Consider the following 21,641-nt stretch of genomic DNA (forward strand, 5'->3'; position numbering starts at 1 on the left):
GAAATCAATCAAATAAATCTAACTAACTGTCTAGTCACATGAATTAGAAGTGTTTGCTGAGTTATGTTGTGTAAGTTTCACAGGGCGTATCTCCAGCAGCACGGGCGCTGTTATACAGCTGTGATTCCCACCAATGTGTTTGGTCCTCATGACAACTTCAGCATTGAGGATGGTCACGTGCTGCCAGGCCTCATCCACAAAGCTTACATCGCTCAAAGTAAGTCACATTCTCGTACGTGGTGGGTAAGTAGCAAGGCACCAAACAAATCCAATTCATTTTCACAAGGGAAATTGAATCATTATTATTGTAAATGTTTAAACTGCATTTTTACCATTTATGAATGACATTGACTGAAGACATTGTATTTAATGTTGATCTGGCCAGTGTTGACACAAATTTGATTCCATGTGTTGGGCTGGTGTATCCCTGTGAGCTGGCAATAAAGAATAATGATTAACTTTTTTTCTGCCTCTGCTTGTTGTTTTGTTGGCTAGAGGAAGGGAAGCCCTTGGTGGTCTGGGGCTCTGGCACTCCCAGAAGGCAGTTCATTTACTCTTTGGACTTGGCTCGTCTCTTCCTGTGGGTGCTGAGAGAGTATCCAGAGGTTGATCCAATCATTCTCTCTGGTGAGTCATCATACACAACACAGTGACGATATTGATACTGAAGATGAATTTTTATCAAGTGTAATCACTGTGTTGTGTCTGTCGGTTGCAGTTGGAGAGGAAGATGAAGTGTCCATCAAAGAAGCAGCAGAAGCAGTTGTCATGGCTTTGGGCTTCAATGGAAACGTTGTAGTATCCTTTTAATCATGCAAGTTCACCGATAACTGAAGTGTTTGAGCTGTTTTACCTGGATCAGTGATTTTTACATCAGTCTATGCTCCAGATTTCAGGCTGGTCTGGTTTTCTACTCTGCAAAGTTTTTCAAATAACTCCGTAAACTGGACAGGAAAAACTGTCCAAAGCACATTGTGTGAATTTTAAGAATGATTTACTGGCTTCCAGGCAGCCAATGGTTTCAGCCAATTTCAGTCTGCTATAAAACTCATCTGCTGAGACTTGACAAATTATCTACGGGTAATAAAAGTATCAAATATGTGACATAAAATTGCCATAATCAAACAAATACATAAATTGTGGAATTTTTGACATAAAATGCGAAGGCTGTGGGTTGTACACTGTGACTGATTACCATCTCAACAAAGCTACAAATCTGAATTTGATTTCTAGACACCACTGAAATGATTTATAAGTAATAGCTGCCTCGAAGGTAAGAAATCTCAAGACTTTTTTTTTTCATGGAAAATGGTTGGCACTGTTAAACTATGCACTTGTTATAGTTTCTGGTGGTTTCCTTGACCTCAGACCTGTAGTATGATACCAGTAAAGCAGATGGCCAATTCAAAAAGACAGCCAGCAATGCAAAGCTGTGCCACTACCTGCCAAACTTCACCTTCACGCCCTTCAAACAAGGTGGGACTGGCTCATTAAATTCCTGGGTGTGTGCATGCACATAGCTGTTTGGATGAGGATTTTTTAATGTAAATGACAGGATATATGTTTTGTGATTACATCTGTCATTTGTCTTCACTGATTCATCTTGTTCTCACTTACAGCTTTAAAGGAAACCTGTGATTGGTTTGTTGCCAATTATGACACCGCACGCAAGTGAAAACTCACAACTCACTGCTTCAAGAGTCGGCACAAAGTCTACTGATGGAAGAGAAGATGAATAGAAGAGATCATGGTGATGCAAGAGAGAGAGAGAGTGGGCTAGAAGAAAACAAGGGGGTTCTGTTACTCCGGTCTTTGCACTCAGTGAGCTGGACTTGGTGTCGCACCTTAAACCCATGTCTGCAGCACCATACCGTTTTATGTTGCTGCAGACTTTTTTCTCTTTAGGTATAATAAGCATTTTCTTGTACTTGTACGCATCGTATTTTCTACTACCTATATGTAGAATTTCCAGAGTCTTATACACTATGGTAGTGTTAATCATTTTGTTAATTGGCTGCTTCAATCTTGAAATCCAGGTGCGGGTGCTAATTTCAGTAACTGTCTAATTTAGTGTAAACCTTTTTTCAGCAATAAAAATTGTATTACTGAATTACTTTTATTATTGAGGGGTTTTGCATTTTGGAAGTTAAACGACTCTGCCTTGATTCACTTTATTTAGATGTCCACAATGGCGGTTATGGTGTGTGCTGCTTAATTGGTGACTAGGTTTTTTTATTCAGTATGCTGGCACTGAACGAAATAAATATTTTATACCGTTTTTGAGATATTGTATGTTTTCATGTTTCACAGGAAGATAAAATCTAAAGACAACTTCATAATTGAATTCAGCTTTTGGAACTTGTACAGACAGATTCACAGGTAAAGAAATAATTTATTAACTTAAAATGAACATTTAAGACATGGAAATAAGAATATAAAAGTACATTTTAAAAAATCTGCAAGCACAGCGCATGTTTAGCAAAGCAGACAGCTTAACAACAAAGACAGTAACAGTTCACTTTTGCATAAAAGTCTCTAGAACAGAGAAAACAGTTAAACGAGCTGAGAAGGGAAGCTGAGCATTTTCAGGAATGAATGTAGGAGGTGTGCCCCCCTTCGTGGACTCTGCAGTACTCCTGTCCCGGCACGGCTCTCTTCTTACAGGCCTTCCTTGTTTTTGTGATTCCGTTACACAGCTGACGTCCTGACAGGGAGCTGCCACAGGAAAAATGAACAGAAAAAGAAGAAATTCATGATCAGTTTATTGTGAAGAACCAATTCAGAAAAAAAAAAAAAAGGAATGGAAAACTTGACTTAATATCTTAAGTTTATCTGAAGACTGAGGTGTAAAACACTGACCTGTTACTAACTAGTGACAGGGTAGGACTCGCACTTCTTGAGTCATTCATTAAATCACGGGAGTCGTTCACTGCATCAAAAACTCCTCCCAGGTTTCTGGGCGGTATATCATCAATCAGAGCCTAAAAAATTAAAAACCACAAGATTTGCAATCACTTGTATGAATGATTCATTAAGAGTTTCCTGTGACATTCACTGATTTGCTCACCGATGACAGAATTGGCTGTGGTATGAGCCTTGGGGTGGAGTGACTGGGTGTGCCAATTACTGGCATGAACCTGGACTCTGGTATCGGCTTCCTGTGAAGGGGAGATACTACTGATATGCCGAGGTCGCCTGAATACAGAGACATTAATGAGAAAAATCAGTAAAACTCCAAGAGTGTCATTTCTACAACATTTCACCGTTAAGGTACAATATATTATGTATATAAGTCACACCTGATATGAAGCTTTCCTGATTCAGCAGGTCATCCTGCTCCATGAAGCCATCCTTTTCATCTCTGAGGAGAAAAGAACAGACTGCATCTAATAACCTGTGTACAGAGCATGAACATATTTTCTCAATCATTTAAAAGAATAATAATTACTTGATCCACAGCTTCACTATAATCAATCTTTAGGTCATTTGCTATAGACAACTATACCAAACTTTCAGCAGCTAAAATTTCTTATCAGTCCTGTTGAGGCATCACTTGTTTAGTCGATCAACAAAATTAATTTGATAACTAATAAATAGTTTGAGTGAATTTTAAGTTAAAAAACAACAACAAAAAAAAAAAAAAAAACACCAAGCATTTGCTGGTACTTGCATATTCAAAAATTCTCTGTCCATGTAATCAAACATCTTTGGGTTCTGAACTGTTGGTCGCACAAGATAAGACATTTTGAAGACGCCACCTGGGGTTCTGGACTAAAATTACACCAGGCATTTTTAACAATTTTCAGAAATTTTAAAGACAAAACAACCAGTGAAAGAAGGTTTCATGTCAGGTTTAATGAAAATAGTCATCAGTTGCAGCTTTTTCTGCAGACTTACTTCTGTGGTGTAGAGGATGGTGGATATGAGTGGCAGGATGAAACATGCTGCTTCTGCGGCTCCACGATGTCACATGGAGCCGGAGGCAGCGGGAGTGGGACGGCTGGCTTTCCTCTGATCTGGAAACACGCCCACAACTGATTCACAAACCAGTGACCTGCACATATGAAAGAAAACACTGTGACCAATGCATGAGAATAACGGTGGCCTCTTATTCGCCTTGTGAGCAGCTTTATGTCCGTACCCAGAGACAGAGTGAGCAGCAGCAGGCTGAGGCTGCAGAGATCCAGCGCTGGCTGCTGGTTGACCTCGGCCACTGCATTGAGAGGCACGGTGAGCAGCAGCATCGCTCGAGAGAAACCTGGACAACGCAGGAACGTCAGCAGCACTGCACACAGCACCAAGTAGCCAGTATGTGCAATACACGTCCACATGGCTGACAGACTCAAACCTGTAAGCACAAGAAGTAAAATGGGAACAGTCACTGACCCATGATGAGGAATAGACAATCTTTTCAGGATGTCTCACTGATGAGGTGAAGGATACTGACTGTTGAGTCAGTTACCATAATATTTTCACCTGTGTTTATGAGCAATGAAACTAAATTTCTATGATATGCAAAAGAATCATATTGTGACTACTTTGGCAGATACACAGGTTGTGATGTGAGGATTTCAGTTGGAATGGAAATTTTTTGATTTCATTTTCAGTGAAAAAAAAAAAATATGAACATGATAATGATGTAATTTTTTTTGCGTATTGTACCAAACAATTACAAGTGGATAAAATTTGGATATTGCACTCGGCCATATTGCAATCTCGATAATCAGGATACTAGTTTAAAATTAAATTCATTCACTTTTTCTCTTTTTTTTTTTTTACTACCTTTTTCGTAAATGTGTTTTTGGTGAAACAAACACACCATGGTAATATTCATTATTTTAAAATCAATACAAGATATTCACAGCTTTTAAAAAGTTATTGAATTACATTTCCTCCTTAAGTTTCATAAAATGTAAATCAACCATCCTAAAATTCACTGATATGTTATATTGTGCAAATTTGATTTGCAAAAAAGAATTAAGACGGCAGACATTGTTTTTTTGTAAATGTTGCTGATTTTATTTATATAAATGTTAAATGACCAAAAAATGTTTTCCAAATTTTTTTTTGCAGAGAAAAAAAAAAAAAAAAAAGGCCTAAACTATAAATAGGTGAACAAACTTTGTTATTTTCATTGTGCGTCTCACCTGCCCAGCCGAGGTAGCCCTGGATCATGTGAAGCCTCTCCTCCATCCGGCTCTGCATGTTGTCGATGTAGTGCAGCATGACTCCCAGCGTGCTGTTCATGCGCTCCAGTTTGTTCATCAGGTCGGTGTAGTACTGGGAGGTCTGGTCCTGGTACTGCAGAAACTCCACTATACTGTGGTCTGAGGGAAGACAGCACTGACATTAGCTACAAATTGAGACATCGTGTGATTACTTTAGTTTGTGATGCTCTGGTTTTATTACCAATTTTTTGGTGGATGTCACGAGCTTGGTGCCTGACATCTGCGAGGTCCTTCACAATCGCCTTGTGGTTGTCCTGCACCTCCGAGCCTTGAATCTGCAGATGCTCACTCACGTTCTCTAAAAAGGAGGACAGGAAGATAAATATATTTCAGACTTGATGACTGAGATATCAGCTGTTTACATGGAGCGCTTTTAGTCGAATAGCACTCACCCATTCTATTTGTAATGCCCTGAATGAGCTGGGCTACCAGCTGCTGCCCAGAGGCAATGAGGGCCTTCTCTTGACCCAGACGCTCCAGGTTGTCCTTCAGCGAACTCTCCATTTGCCCCTGGCCTTCATACAGTTTACCCTGCTGGGCCTGCAGCGCACTGTGGCCCTCCAGCAGCTTGTCCAAGGAGGCTGCCGTCAGTTCCCTCAACTCCAGCTGGCCCTCCTGTTTTTAAAACACCACAATCAAAAGCCAAATAATCAGAGAACAAACTGTGCATATGAAGATTAAAAAGCGAAAAAAAAGATAACTCAACTCTACCTTCAGTTCCTTCATGGCGTCCAGCTGGCTGGTGGCTGTGGAGATGAGGGCGTTGACCGTGTGCTCCGCTCTGCGCCGAAAGAGCTGCTGGCGAGTTGCGTAGCAAACGGAGCGAGCTCGGTTGCTCACTATGTGGTAAGCATTCCATGTGTCTGAGTCCATGTCTGCTGTGCACTCTTTAATAGACTGAAACATCAAACTATATCAACACACATCATCTAGGGATAATAATTTATACAATATAATATTATTAAAGTAAAAAAAATCCTTACCATCTCATCTGTACACGTGTAGGACTGCCGGCCCTCAATCTCCGCCTGGCAGTTAAACAGAACCACTCCGAGCTTTGCAAGCTGCTCCTCTGAGAGGCTTTCACAGCTCGCCTTCAGTCGGGCGACCACCTGACAGAACACAACGCTGTTTTCAGATGTGACGGACAAAGCAATGGAAGTGTACCAACTCTATTCCGACCCCATGAGTGGAACAAAGTCCTGACTATTTCCATTTCTAGTTTAATCTCAGAGCTTTACAGCAGTCTGTTAGAGCTGCATTGATTAGTCCACTAATTCACCAGGAAATTAATTGGCCAGACAATTGGTGAAATTTATGGACATTCTTCTTTACTTTGACTTTTGACACACACATATAATTGGCAGATTAATTGATAATGAAAAGGCCTGAGTGTAAAGGTACATTTTTACCCTGTGATGACAGCTGTCCAGCGGGCTGAGCTCCATCTGCTTCGCCTCAGCCAGAAACTTTTCATCTACAGTAGCCATTTCAAACTTTGCATCCTTTGCAAGAATTGCTGGAGCTACAGTTGCTGGTGGTGGAGCTGCTGCAGCTGGAGGAGCCTCTGTCTGCCTCAGCCATTCAAACAGCCCAGTGACTGCGGGACACTGACAGGCCAGAGTGATGATCAGAAGGAGACGCTGGTGGTGTTGGTGGATCAGGAGATGGCCCATATCTGTCGGAGAACACGATAAGAATACATGTTGGTGAGCTGAGTTTGTTTTCCATTTAATCTTCATTGGCAACAAATTAACAATAAATAAAAGAAAACATGGTGGTTTAATAGATTCATATTTTTCTATCAGTTATTCAGTCCTGTTGTGACTCCATTTTGATGTTGCAGTTGACTTTTTCACCCTTTTTCTTAAGGTATGCGTCTTATAGTTTCAATATGTGCCAGTTATTCCATTATACTTTTCTTTAACAATTGCTAACCATTGTTAATGTGTAGGGGAGTTGTTTTCCAATTCTTTATTATTATTTTTTTAATAGCTATTAACAATACTTTAACCAAATATTTGCTGCTCACTCTCTGGAGGAAAAAAAAAAAAAAAAAAAAAAGGAAAATTGCAGCTAAACCACAATACAACTCAGAGGACCTTTATATTCTAGTACTTACTTCACAATTTCCTGAAGCAGTGACTGTATTTTCTGACTTTCCCTTAAATATCTATAAGTGATCTACATCCAATGATCCACACTCTCAAAAACATATCTATGATCTACAGGGTGTAATTGCTTACCTTTAGACTTTTCTCCATGACTGTGAACTGGTGTATGTGTGACAATGTATCTTACACATGTTTTTTTGCCAATCACCATCTGATATCTCAATATTAGGATCTCCAAAATGCAGCTTTAACTTGCAGGAGACATGTTTGAGGAGAAAGACACCAATGTTTGTTTTTCTAGCAAAAAGTTCAGTTGCCTTTTTTAAAATCCATATACTCCAATTCTGTCATTAAAAAATCTAGTATATATGAATATACAATAATGTACAGTTAAAATGTTTAACTACTAGATACTATACATCTCCTACTGCTAAATTTAAAATAACCAAACTTGAAGGCATCTCACTAGATGGTGACATCAACAGAGCTGATGTGTGTGTTTGGATGATTCTTTAAAATGTATATGTAGCATTTTAAATCTGGTGTCTATGAATTTTTGGTGTCTGTTAAGCTGGAGAGAGCTGGGCATAGCTGTTCATTCATTCATTCACATGTTTGAAAGAAGACCACACTGAGACTTGCCCAGGCATGTCTGCTCTTCTGCACAAGCGCCCCTGACACTGTACCCATTGAAAAGCATAAAGGCATCGTTTACACAGTATTGAAAATTAAATTAAAATAGACAAAAGACACGGAACAGTCGCCTCTGGAAAATGGGAAACGCGAAAAAAAAAAAACATTTCCAACTTTACATTTCAACACATTCAAACCACTCAGTGCCCACTTTTTACAGAAATATATGAGACTTGAAAACCTGAAAATGAATTAACTTACCTTTCTCTGCATGCCGGATAAAATTCACACAATTTAAACATGTACCTGTTGTTTAATTTTGCAGGATGGTCGTTTGCAAGGGGGTAGAAAAGCTGATCCCAAGTCTCTCTCACACAGCTGATTGGAATGACAGCTAAATTTTTTTTCGCCCACCATTTCTCCGCCCTAAACGAGGAGGAGGCAGCCAATCGAATCACGCTGAGTAATCGGTGTCTTCGATTTGTTTCACGGCTGAGAGCGAAAGGTGCGGTGTTTGTATGGGCAGCGTGGGTGAGCATGCTGAAGGCGCCGCCCACCTGATGCAGCGGTGGAGCAGTAAAAAACAAAAACAAACCCATCGATAGTTCACTTTACACTCAGCCGGTTGGTTTTTGGATGGTACGGGTGAACCCAACGGTTTTTTATTAAAACTGCACTTTGAGCTTTACAAAGCGCCGGACATCTGCAAATCTGAAAAACATCAGGTGAATAAATATCCTACCACCGCCAACGTTAGCCGGTGTCATTCACGGCATCGCCTGGCATCGTGTTTGTGTCACTCCGTGTTACTTTATGGTTGTCCAGTCAACAAGAAACACGTGCATTGTATTTCTAATCTAATCTGTCCTGGATTATTTTCTCGCTATCCCTAGCTAGATACCATTAGCGGGGGGCTAGTTTTTGGCTATCGTGGTTTATAACGAGAGGATTTTAACATTTTATCGGCACGGTTTTCACGACCCCGTAGGTTATTACGGCTAAGATTTTAGCTAGCAGTTGCACGGCTCTGGCCCTGCCACATCAGACATGCTAATTAGCCGCCTAGCCGTGTGAGGATTCTACCGTTGGGCTAAACGGGTTGTCGCCGTCGAGCTAACCAGGCGGCGTTAGCGTTGCCACAACAATGGACGACTCTGGTATAAAGAAGCAGAACTGGGACGTGAAGGAGACGGAGTTATTTCTCGAAATTCTCAAGGAGCTGGACATGAAGAAATGTTTAGACGGGAGGAAAGTGAGGAATAACAAACTATTTAAGGTGGCGCACAGGAGAATGACAGCGGCTGGCTATCACAGATCCGTGGACCAGTTGAAGTTTCGCTGGAAACTTCTCAAAAGTGCGTACTACAAGTGCAAGAGGGAGCCGCACTCCCCGGCCCCGACTAAAATACAGGGCTGGTGGCGGTATGAAAAGACAATGATCGCTATCATGGAGTCCAGACACCCTTTGGTCGGAGCTGGGGTGATGAACTCTGACAGGAATGATGAAGTGACTGAAGACTCGGATGGAGAGGCATCAATACTGCACTGGCCGCAGCCCTGCCCGGACAATACCACTCAGAACCTGGATTTAATTGTAGGGGTGATAAAGTGGATGCGATGTCGTCTGTCATTAGACCATAGTTGTGATTTCATTTTCTTTCGTGTGTTGTCTAGATGCATGCACGCATTCGTTCGCCAGCTGTGTGTGTTATTGTGAATATACTCTCAGTTGCCAGTTTATTATTCACTTAAAGCTAATGCAATCTAATACAACAGACCTGCAATGTGTTTTTGGCGTAGAGGAGTTGATTGAGCTGTATGCCCATCTTGGAGGCTGCAGGTTGTGGTACTGTTGAATGGGCTATCACTGTCACTATTCAGATGTCAGTTTTATCTGACAGTTCAAAAGCCAAATATATGACCATTATATAAGGTCTGCAAGAAACTGTTATTTTCACTACTGATTAATCTGCCTATTATTTTCCAATTTAATCGTTTGGCCCTGTAGTCTATAAAATGTTTTTTGTCTTGTTTTTTTTAAAGGAACAACAACAACAAAAAAAGCCATTTACAGTTTTTCTAAGCCAGAGTCATGTCTTTCATTTTCTTGTTTTGTTCAACCAACAGTCCAAAAGCCAATTATATTCAATTTACTGTCATATGATAAAGTAAAGCGGCAAATCCTCACATTTGAGAAGCTGGAACTTGCAAGTCCACTGATTTTGAGCTCTGTTTATTGTGTATGCATTTCAGAAATTTGTTCACTCACAGTTCAAACTTGAGAATATTTGTACCTTTTGCATGAAAAATGACTGGAATTATTAATCTATTAGCAAAATAGTTGATTAAGAAACAAAGTGTTTGAAAAACCAGCTCACAATCAGATTTGAAAAGCCGAAAGCAGTGGATGTCTGGCATTTTTACAAGAAATTACATTTAAGTAGATGCCTATTAGTTTTCTCTTGATAGACTAATCGAGAAATCAACCATTTGTCTCGAGATTTTATGTCTATTATTTTACACAATACAATTCAACATCATCACAAGCTGCAGCCTCCAAAATAACCATGAAGTTGAATCAGCACCTCTCTGAAACAGCCAAATTAAGGACTGAACATTATACAAGCTTCATATAAAGGTAGACTGTTGTATTAATTGCATTAGTTTTAACTAGGTGGACCTAATAAAATGGCAGCCGACTGTAATTGTTCTCAAGAAGGGGTGTCGCAATTAATTGCTACAGTAGCATATGACCACATAATACACTGGTACTAATATCTAAATACGTTTTATTGCCATATCTTTAGGGGTGCAGCTTATTATTATAGTATTTTTCTGCTATTGTTTCACGGCGAATCAGTGTGTATAAAAGAGAAAAGGCCCATCGCAGGGTCCCAAAAGTGACATCTTCAAGTTACTCTGACAACCAACAGCTGAAAACTCAAAGGCCCTGTTCAGACCAGACCCGGCATTAACATGTGAGTCCACACCTCTAAGTATGACGGTCCACACCTGACATTAAAATGCGTCTCCACATGCGTCTCGAGTGACCACTTGTGATCAGATCTCACTTTCCCGCTCGGTATGCAAATACACACGTATGCGTTGTGTTTAGCCAGTGACAGACGGGTCTGTTGTATTTGTGTGTGTGAGAGAGGGAGAGGCAAGGAGAATGAAATAAGGTTTTGGCTATTTGAAATAGTAAAATGTCTGTTCATTATGAAAGTGTGGCAGAGGATGTCAGCTCAGAGGGCAGTCCTTCAATGTGGCCCATTTGACCACCTCTGAATGTGGTCTGAGGCACTGTTCAGACCTGTCTCAGGTGGTTTGATCACAAGTGGACAGCTCTGAGCACGTCAATCCACACCTGGCATTGAAATGTGTTTCAAGTGACCACTTGTTAGCAGATCGCACTTCCTCGCTCTGTATTATGGGTTGTTGTTTCTAGCCAGTCCCTGACAGACAGGTTTGTCGTCAGTGAGGAGAGAGAGAGTGAGAGCCCTCAGTGTGGCTCAGGATGCATTTGTGTTCACACTGTTGAATGTGGCCACCTCCAAATGTGGTTTGCGAAATCATATCTCAAATGTGTTCTCAATGCATCGTGGGTGTGTTCACACCTGTACTATGAGCTGTCCACTTGTGATCAGATTACCCGAGATGCCAGATCTGAACAGGGCCTACAAATATGTTCAATTTGCAATCATGCCAAATGGAGAAAAGCAGCAAATTTTCTTATTTGAGAAGCTGGGGAAGCACATTTTGGGATTTTAGCACGACAAATGATTAATTGACTATCAAAATCTGTCAGCCGACTGTACACAGCAGATGCATTTCATAAGTCTGATTACTCCCAGTTTTTGCTGGTGTCCTGCTTCCAGAAACATCATCAGGTTATGAGAGCGAGGGAGAAATCTGATTTACAGTCAGACTGACTGGTAAATGTGCTGGTTTCTTGGCCCTGTAAAGTATTAACTGGGTTAAAGATGCAGTTGCATGACAGAAAAAAAAACCAAGGACACTGAAACTCAACTGTGGCAGCAGTTATCGGGGGGGAGGGGCAAAAATCTGATTACTGACCAACTGTCAACTGGGATTTAACATGTTATCTGATTTCTTGCCTTAACCTGATTTCTCACAGTGATCAGGTTTCGTGTGTGCATGTAAACAAAGTTGACAACCACAATGCATCTCTGTTGCCATATGGTATTGATGCATTGACCCCAGTGGTCTCTTGTCATGTGGAGTTGTCATGTGAATTTTTTTGTCACAATACTTTATTTATTAAAGTTTTGTGACATCTACTATGGTGCTGTAAACTTATGGATTGATTTTACCTAGATGCTTTGTTGCTTCGGTTAAAGACGGCTTGGTCAGAGACGATTGATCGTCTGTAGGGCTGCAGCTAATGATTATTGTTCGAATATCTGCTGATTATTTCATCGACTTTTTATTTTGTCTATAAAATGTCAGAAAATAGTGAAAAATGCTGGATATATTTAATGTCGTGCAAAAGTGATGTATTCAATCAAATATCTTGTTATATTAAACCAGCGGTCCAAAACCAAAAGATACCCGGTTCATTATTATGCCTGATAAGGAAAAGCATCAAATCCTCACATTTGAGAAGCTGGAACCAGAGGAAGTTTTGCCATCTTTGCTGGAAAAATAACTAAAAAGTTTGCTTGATTATCAAGATGGGTGTCAACTGAGTAATTGATTAATTGACTAATCGTTGCGTCTCTAACTGTCCTGCGATATTCGTGTATGTAACAGACTCTTGGTATACATGTGTGAGACTGTGAGATTGTGTTATTACTGTGGGAAACATATTGTGTTGTAGGTCCATGCCCTTAGTTTTTAGATCATTGTGAAACTCTTGCTCTAATCTCTCTTCTGCTTTTTATTTTTTATTTTTTCAGATCAAAATGGACCCTGAGATGGACACACAGCTGAAAATTGGTTTCATTGGTGCAGGGAACATGGCCTTCGGCATTGCAAAGGGCATCTTGTCCGGTGAGTCAAAAAAAAAAAAAAGGTATTGCAGGCAGAGAGAGTTAAAGTGAAGGAGTTAATGATTTAACTGTATGTTTCCTCTATAGGAAATGCTCTTCCTGTAAACGTCAGTGTGAGCGCACCATCCTCCAGGAACCTGGGACGCTTTCAGGTACTTTTTCCTCTCATACTTTTCTGATTAGTTTGCAGGAGGGGTGAGCAGTTGTGGTGACGGTCATGGTTACTGTGTGTGTCATCAGGTGCCTTGTGAATGTCAGCTGTAATGTAAAGCTGACCTTTCTCTGTTGCTACGGAGTCCTGTAGGTGTAATGTTTTTTTTCAGTTATCTAAATGTGTGCATATCATATACTAATGTGTTGAAACAGTGCACTGCAAGAGTGAAACAAGCTTCACTGCTTCTGTGTCATACACGTACACCCATAACTCCTATTTCAAGATTTAAACAATTACTAATTAAGACACGAAAGAATGAACAAATTTGTGCACACACATTACTAATTTTTCTGCACAAAGTATGTTCAAAATGACCCACAACACCTGCCGGGCTCCATAGTTGTCCAATAGTTTGATGCTCTGTTTCCTTTATTTCTTGACACATAATGCAAGGTGAACTGTTTGTCTTACCTGTGTGTGTGTGTGTGCGTGCATGCGTGTGGGTTCATTGTGTGAGACCGTTTCTGCATGTGGGTCAGTAACATCTCCTCCACTTGCTTCCAGGAGCTGGGGATTGCCGTCACTCACTCCAACATCGAGGTGGTGTGTGGTTCAGATGTGGTCTTTGTGGCAGTCAAACCTCACCTGATTCCACTCGTTCTCAATGAGATCTCTCAGCACGTCACTGACAGACACACAATTGTGTCTGTTGCAGCAGGAGTGACACTGGCAACGTTGGAGGAGGTGAGTGCCAAAGCTAAAATATAACGGTGTTTACAACAGAAGCCAGTTCTGTGATAATGTGAAGTCCTCTTAACCTTTTCTCTGTCTTTTGGATTCTAAGCTCCTTCCTGAGAATTCAGTCGTCATCCGGCTGATGCCAAATCTGCCGTGTATGGTTCAGGAAGGGGCTCTACTGTTTGCACGGGGAACCCATGCGAAACCGGACGACGGAGCTCTGCTTCGCTCCTTGTTGCATCGTTGTGGTTTGGTGGAGGAGGGACCTGAGACCTGGATTGACATCCATACTGGATTGAGCGGGAGTGGAGTCGCTTTTGTGAGTGACCTTTTGCTTACAGGAAGTCTTATTAGAACAGGACTTGAATACAAACTGACTTCAGTAGAGTTAATTATGATTCAAGCCTGTTATTTAATTCTCAAGTAAAATGACAGAAATCAGTAATTTAATTATTTAATACACAATGAATACACACTGTAGCCCATACATCACTTTAAATCACAGATCATTTACATTACTGCTATCCATGTCTTAAAGCAAACTGCAGTGTGTTAGATTTTTGCAAGTGACCTCTGTTTTGAACTCCTTTCACTGTTGTAGTATGAAATACAGTATATGCTTCAATAAAACTCCAGGAACTGTGGTCCTCATTTTTAACATTTTGCTGAGACTTGTACAGAATACAAATATAAACTTTATAAATGAGTATACAAGGTCAAAGACAAAGTTACAGACATATATTTACTTGTGCTTAAAAATAACCAAGAGCTTATTGTACTGGTTATTGTACCACAGTACAACACCAACAAATCAAAAAAAACAAAAACAAATATTAACCCTTTTTTTTTTTTTTTTTCTTAAATATGTCAGATGGATTGTTTTATGTTGGAGCATTTTGTGCCCTTTGTTTGAAAACTGCCGGTTGAGAGATGACGAGAAATGACAGGAGCAAGAGGTTTGAAATGACATGCAACAGAGGCTCAAGCCTCTAAAAAATTAAAATTAAAAAGCAAATCAAAGAAAAGCATTGGTTGTCTGTTTTTATGAAACAACAGAAGTTGGACTTGCTTCAACGTGTATATTCTGATGCATGTGACCCTTCTCCGCAGGTGTATCTGTTTGCTGAGGCGCTGGCAGAAGGAGCTGTGAAGATGGGCATGCCCAGTGCTCTGGCCCAAAGCATCGCATCTCAGACTGTTCTGGTCAGTTTTACAGTGTTTGTGTGTGTTTTTGTTTCACTCTTGCAACATCATCAGTTTTACTTTTCTTAATGAGGGTGGGTCCATACATTGTGCTTCTACACTCAGAACATTACGTTTTTTTAAATTAATATTTTAATATTAGTGTTTCTGGCCTGACGCAGATAAAAAAGAGAATGAATAAAAGTGAATGGTAACGGAAGGGGAAACACTGCCTGGAAATCAGTCTGTGGGCTTTTTCAGGGGCCATGTAGTCCAAATACAGGCCCCACTGCTAACAGAATAGTAATTGTTACAATTGCATCCATTGATTTAACAAAGGTGCTTTACCTGCAATCCAGAGACTGAAAATACATTTATTTCGAACACAATGCAATAACATGTGTTGTGGTAACTCATCACTGATGCCATCATCACCCATGTTAATTTAATTTTGTTGTCATGTGTTGCAGGGTGCTGGGAGATTGTTACGTGACTCTGGGAAGCATCCAGCTCAGCTTCGCTCTGACGTCTGCACCCCAGGTGGAACGACCATTTACGGGCTTCACACCCTGGAACAAGGCGGTATGAGGGCAACAACCATGAGCGCTGTGGAATCAGCCACGGAGCGAGCCAGGGAGCTCGGCCGGAAGTCAGCAGCGGGAAGCAGAAAGTGACGGCTGCTGGTTGCCTTTTAATAGCTGCTCATCAGACTTAAGTGAAGCCTAACAACAAATGGACCTTTTTTTGGCTCAACCTCATTGTGGAACAATGAGACAAAACAGGACTTTTTTATTTCTGCTTCTCCCTCATTTCCCCCTAAACAAGTGCATTTCATACTTCTCTTCTTTTTTTGCCTCTGACTGGAAGGATTTGTTGTGAGCAAAATGTTAATATTGGCTTAATCTTAACAATGACATTGACAAGTAAATGATTTACTCATGACCCTGTGATCTACATTTTTTTGGAGAGACTGGCTACTTTTACATGCACAGCAATAATTCACTTTTTGGATTGTGGCAGTAATGCAAGAAAGTTGGTACCCAAATTTTGATTATGCCCACAGTTGTGATATTAAATTCACAATGAAATCATTTTAATCAAGTTTTATTGAAGGCCATGTTAGGCTATGTGTTCAAACACAGAAGGAACCTTATGTAACGTGGAGAGGGAGACTTAAGTAGCATCAATCAGTCCAACAAAACGACTTGTATACACTTCAAATTTGAGAATGGAAGTTAAATGTGTGGATGTATTTGGTCATATTAAAATATAGTATTTAACATTTGGCCAAATGAAGCATAAAACTTTAAATCTGGGATTCATTTAAGAGTGATCGTGGTTGTGCAGCTGCATTCCAGTGATAGTTTCTGTCCCAAGTGTCGCTTCCATAGTTGGTGGGTTTTTGTGGCACAATGTGTAGAAGAATATTTATGATCTACAATTCCAAGTGTGTAGAATTGACTTTCATAAAGTGTACTGTGAACTGGATCACTTTGTGCATTGCCTTATTTTTATTTATTTGCTTATTTAGGTTGAGATCCTGAAATAAGCTGGTCTTTGGAAGCTCAAATTTTTACACAGATGCAATAGAATATAATAATAATATAATATAATATAATAATACAATTCACAGATCAAATATAAAAAAAAAGTGAGAGCAGGAAGCTGAGGAGCTGTGTGAGCATATCTTAGATTCAAAGTTAATTGATGACCTTGGAAACAGTGAAATGAAAAGAAACCATAAACAACTAGATCATCATTAAATCATCATCAACCATTTTGATAATTAGCTGAGTAATGCAAAAATATTTGCTGGTTAAACTTCTGGATTGTGGGTATTTTCTGCTTTCTCTGTTGTATATTATAAATTGAATGTACTTGGTGGTTTTGGTTGGACAAAACCAAAAATTTGATGACATCAACATGGGATTAAAAAAAACATATGTGTAGCAGTTCTGGAGCTTTTGATTATATCAAATTATCTTCAACCTATGGAGTGGGCCCAGCAGTCAATCATGAACTTGTGCTGATGAATATCATGTTTTATGATTGAAAGCTGCAGAACAGTATTCACAATCACAACTGTGACTGAATAGGTTTCACTTTCACTTCTTTTAGTTTAGCCTCGATCAACAACCCAGATCTTATAGGTAGTTATACAGTCATGATCAGTAACAACAAAGGCTGCAAAGGTTTAAAAAAACTAATTTCTGGACAAAAGAATTTATTTTGTATTTTAACAGAATGAATGAAGGGCTTAAAGTCTTTCTTGCCCTTACTTGATCTATCACTGCATTACCAGGTTTAAGATTTGTACGAAATCCGTTTTACAACAGTATGACCAGAATAATGTCATAAACAGTAAAAACTTGTCCTACATGGACAAAGGTTGAAAGGCAGATATGGTCCTTAAAAGTTCATTTTTGCCCAGTTATATTTAGATAAATGTAATTAACAGCAGTGAAGGTTACAGTTTATCCACATTTTGCCACATCACTGAGTGTCAACAATACGTGAGATTTAACATGGGGCATGTGGCAACATTAATGATTCATAACTCCCCCTCCCCCACCCTGTAAGATCACACAGTCACTGCTGCTCTTTGCTTCCTCCTCCTCCTCCTCCTCCTCTTCCTCCTTCCCGTTGTCACTCACGGCTGGAGAAACACGCGTTTCATCCACCGGCCTGGTCTCTCTCCGAAAAGACAAAAAAAACGAAGCAGTAAGTAACGTCCACGTTGTCTGACAGCTGGGGTTTCAGTCCGGGTTTTAGTGTAGAGACTCTGTTTGAAAGACATTTTGGGAAATCAACGGATACTCAGTGATTTAGGGACACTGGGGGACTGGGTTTGTGTTAGCCGTTGCTAGCAAGCGGCTAGCTGAATGGGGCAGCTTGCTAGCGCTAACGTTGCCCGGAGCGGCAGTCACGCCGCGCGGCCACCGGCTTCAGTGGCCGGCTGTGACATTTTACATTAACATGAAAATTAAAAACTAATGATTTAGTGATACATTTTAAAACAGTCATGGTTATTGTGGTGTCTCCCGAACTGCGAACCATCAACTGAAGGTATTTCATCCTAGCTAGAAAATGATGAAAGACGGCTAATGTTAAGGTTAGCAGGGCGCACCTTCTGATGATGACAGCTCTGTTGAGGCTCTGAACCGACTTTTAATGACCAACATCTCACACGACAGGCTTCTCCTAATGTCATTACACATTTGTGACCTTTTAGGGAAAGTGCTACGTTATTTTCAAATGTAAAGTCCTTTAAATTGGCGCTGTTACCTCAGTGAACCTGGGCTTTTTCTTCCAGGGTATATGCTGGTTTTGAGACGTATTACTAAAACATTGGTTTAATTTTCATTTAAGGTATTTCATTGAGAAAAGTCTCATTTTTACAGCCTGCTCCAGGCAGTTATTCGGAAAATTTGTAGTATGTGCTTTTAGTGACAATGTTCTATTCTCCCAGACCTCTGATTTTTATGTGATATTCATATTCATAGATAATTAGGTTATTTTTTTAACTGGTTAAACCCTTCTGTCCATGAATCCATCCATGTTGTGGTTGTTGATTAGGTAATGATAGTATTTGTGGAACTATTGTTATATACAGTTGGAAAGGAGTTTATATGTAATATAAATGTCAATAGATTCATGCACTTGGTAAATAATTCTAAGCTGTATCATCCCCAGTGGTTTTAATTGATTGTTTTCGTACTTTGTACTATTGTGAAATGAGTGTTAAATATAAGTGCATTAAAAAGGTATTTAGAAATTCTTTAAGTTTACCTGGTGAATACTGCATAAACCCTTTTCAGATTTGGTATACGTGAGAAACTTTGCATTGGTTATTGAAGGTGATTTCCACAGTTCATGATTTTATAAGGATATTCTTTGAACAGCACCATGCCATAAGCAAACATTTAAAGGATAATTGTGGTGATATTCAGTATTTTCATAGTGTTAACAAATTACATGAAAAAACCAAAGCCATCAATGAATTGATCACACTAGTAAGTATTGTGTGTGCATCCATAGCCTGATGTAGCTTATTCTCTTCACTATAGAGCCCCATTGTCCAGAGATTATTAAAAAAGGCATCAATGAGCCTCACTGTTGCACTGTATCACAAGTTTCTTCATTACCAAGATCACACACACACACTCTGTAGTTTATTTTGAGACGATCCCACATTCACTGTCCTGCTGCCAGAAATACTCACTAGTGCACCAAGTCTCTGGCTAAAAATAGTTCCCAACAAATACACTATCAGCATATGCTTAAGTAATGATAACTAAAAACTACAGTGACCAGCTGCTCTAGGAAATTGAGTACTTTTTAAAAGATTAAGTCTATATCCATGACCCAATTAAAAAATTTACACCCTCAGAAGGAACAAAGTGCTTGATGGTAACAAATATAGAATATTACTAGTGTTATCCTTCAAATAATATTTTTGAGTTAATACATTGGCTGTAAATAGAGCTGCTTCAAAAAGGGTGCACTCTAAAAGCTCCTATAAAGCACTCATCCTTTCCTCTACACATCATTGTCCTCTGTGACCTGGAAATTGATGGTCATGATTTCATAAACCTGTAGTTCTGGTAGTGTAAATACAACTAGCCACAGCAAAGAATTGTTCCAGTATGTGATTGCGTATGCAGCTGCCAGCATGGCTCAGAATCAGTATTTGAAGTGCTTTTTTTCCCCGTAGTTTTAACATTGCTACTAATTTGCTTGATGGCCTAATTGGACTGAGTTTTGATAAGACTGCTTTAACAGCAAGTGTCCATTTTTGTTGATGGAGAGGAAAAAAGATCTGTCCCCTGAGCTTTTCATTTTGGGCCAGGAGGAAAACGGATGACGGGGGAGAGAGGGAGGCTTTGGGAAGCATCCAAGTCGTTGCTTGATGTTTTTGTTAGACTCTTAGCAAATGATACTGAAACCATTTCTCACATTCATCATCACCCAAGACTAAAAGGAGGGATGTGGGGGGGCATGTTAAGTCTGTAACAAGGCTGACTTTCATGTTGTGGTACTGTTAGAGAAGTCTTTAACATGTTGCTTCTTTCCTCTCATGTTGCATTCAGAATTTGACAAGTGAGTATTCCTTAAAACTTCAACATGTACCTTGTTTGAGTCTTGTATTGCTTTTTTTGTACGTAGTTGTATTTCCTGTATTGGTTTCAGTGTTTTGCAAGATGGTGATTGTTAAATTTCTTTTTCAATGGCTTGCGGTAAACTGGATGAAAAGAACATTTTGAGCATTTGACTTTGATACTAGTTTGAGCTCAGCAACTTTACCACAGAAGGTGAGCTAAGAGCTTGAATACATTTCATATACATCTTTTTAATAAAGAAACATTAAGTAGGAAATGAGTTCCCAAAACCAAAACCAAATTAATTTCAGTGGTGTATTAGTGTTGGATCAAAATTACTAACATGATGAAACGTTAAGGGAATGCATTTCCGGTTTTGTGGCACAATACTGCAACCACATAAAAACTGCATGCCTTGCTTTTTGTGATTTGTTAATAGAGAACCTCAGTACTTATTGAAACAGTTGGTTTGCATGCACAAACATGTCCGTGATCCATCAGTGTCAGCTTGTGATTTATTTAATTTCATTATCTTTAATATATTGCCTTAGACTCATCACACCTTTTTCTTTTATTGCATGCTTTCATGTCATTTTGTCAAGATTGGTCGGCTCTTGCAACTCATTTTTAACATTTTAAAATAACTCTATTTACTGAGGATAATTTATTATAGAGCTATGGGAAAATAGTTCTACTTTAGACAGGCAAGGTCTTCTAATTTGTTTTGTTCAAAAGCCACTGATGATACTGTGCCTGCAGTAGGATGTCATGAATAATCAAAGCTCTCTCAGGTCCTATTCAGACCTGGCATTAAAATGTGTTTGGGTGATTCCAATCACAAGTGGACTCCTAAGTACGTCACTCAGTCCACACCTGGCATTAAAATGCGTCTCCACATGCGTCTCGAGTGACCACTTATGATCAGATCTCATTTCCCCGCTCTACATGCAAATAAACATGTATGTGTTGTTTTTAGCCAGTCTGTGACATTTGGGTCAAGGAGGGGCTTAATCAGTGCAATAAGGGGCAATGAAATAAGGTTTGAAATGGTAAAAAAAAAAAAAGAAAAGAAAAGAAAATCGTTAACGTCAGTTGAGTAGGCGAACCCTCAATATTGCCCACGACACTTTTTCACTCACTCTCCTTAAAGACGAGGCCATATGTGGCCCAGACCGCCACCCAATGTGGCCGTCCTTGATGTGTCTTGGGTGCATTCACACCTGTACTCGGAGCTGTCCACTTGTGATCAGATCACCCGAGACCCATGTTAATGTCAGGTCAGAACAGGGCCTTGGTTAACATAATGTAGGATCTTCTCCTCTGTAAAAGAATGTTATGGAAACATAATACTGAAACACAGCTATACACAGACATCCATTTAATATACTCTTGATATTTACCTTTGCAGATTAAGCATAATATCAATAGGGAAGCTAGACTGCTGTTTGTTTTTTTTTTTTGTTTTTTTTTAAAGCAAAAAA

General features: G+C 39.7%; 3 protein-coding genes across 5 annotated transcripts in view; 2 read left to right on the top strand and 1 right to left on the bottom strand.

Annotated features, from left to right (window-relative positions):
• The window catches only part of LOC111671702 (GDP-L-fucose synthase-like), a 4,574-nt gene extending 2,296 nt beyond the window's left edge, over window positions 1-2,278 (top strand). Inside the window, exons 4-8 of the mRNA XM_087180001.1 lie at window positions 76-217; window positions 496-627; window positions 719-798; window positions 1,377-1,476; window positions 1,620-2,278. Coding sequence (XP_087036127.1) covers window positions 76-217; window positions 496-627; window positions 719-798; window positions 1,377-1,476; window positions 1,620-1,675 — 510 coding nt within the window. The 3' untranslated portion in view covers window positions 1,676-2,278. The remainder of the gene's footprint in view (window positions 1-75; window positions 218-495; window positions 628-718; window positions 799-1,376; window positions 1,477-1,619) is intronic.
• Window positions 2,279-2,372: 94 nt separating this feature from the next.
• On the bottom strand, window positions 2,373-8,592 carry bmb (brambleberry). Its single transcript, XM_023428920.2, has 13 exons — window positions 8,282-8,592; window positions 6,641-6,906; window positions 6,212-6,340; window positions 5,940-6,125; window positions 5,621-5,843; window positions 5,410-5,526; window positions 5,148-5,327; window positions 4,142-4,348; window positions 3,898-4,054; window positions 3,300-3,361; window positions 3,068-3,195; window positions 2,860-2,981; window positions 2,373-2,715 (listed from the first exon to the last, which is right to left on the bottom strand). Exons 2-13 carry the CDS (start codon window positions 6,902-6,904, stop codon window positions 2,586-2,588), a joined length of 1,905 nt encoding a protein of 634 aa, XP_023284688.1. The 5' UTR covers window positions 6,905-6,906; window positions 8,282-8,592; the 3' UTR covers window positions 2,373-2,585.
• Window positions 8,580-16,549, top strand: pycr3 (pyrroline-5-carboxylate reductase 3). 3 transcript variants are annotated; one of them, XM_023428969.2, is made up of 7 exons: window positions 8,580-8,700; window positions 12,895-12,988; window positions 13,075-13,139; window positions 13,706-13,885; window positions 13,986-14,198; window positions 14,990-15,082; window positions 15,532-16,549. In XM_023428969.2, exons 2-7 carry the CDS (start codon window positions 12,901-12,903, stop codon window positions 15,733-15,735), a joined length of 843 nt encoding a protein of 280 aa, XP_023284737.1. In that variant the 5' UTR covers window positions 8,580-8,700; window positions 12,895-12,900; the 3' UTR covers window positions 15,736-16,549. The 3 variants fall into 3 exon arrangements, with proteins under 3 accessions (XP_023284737.1, XP_023284736.1, XP_087036102.1); XM_023428968.2 differs by lacking the exon at window positions 8,580-8,700 and adding an exon at window positions 8,740-9,569; XM_087179976.1 differs by lacking the exon at window positions 8,580-8,700 and adding an exon at window positions 9,576-10,953.
• Window positions 16,550-21,641: the final 5,092 nt, after the last annotated feature.

The sequence above is a fragment of the Seriola lalandi genome, unplaced genomic scaffold, assembly GCF_002814215.2.
Source record: "Seriola lalandi dorsalis isolate HSWRI2012SDOR001 ecotype SW California unplaced genomic scaffold, Sedor1 jcf7180002054885, whole genome shotgun sequence".
Lineage (NCBI taxonomy): Eukaryota > Metazoa > Chordata > Actinopteri > Carangiformes > Carangidae > Seriola > Seriola lalandi.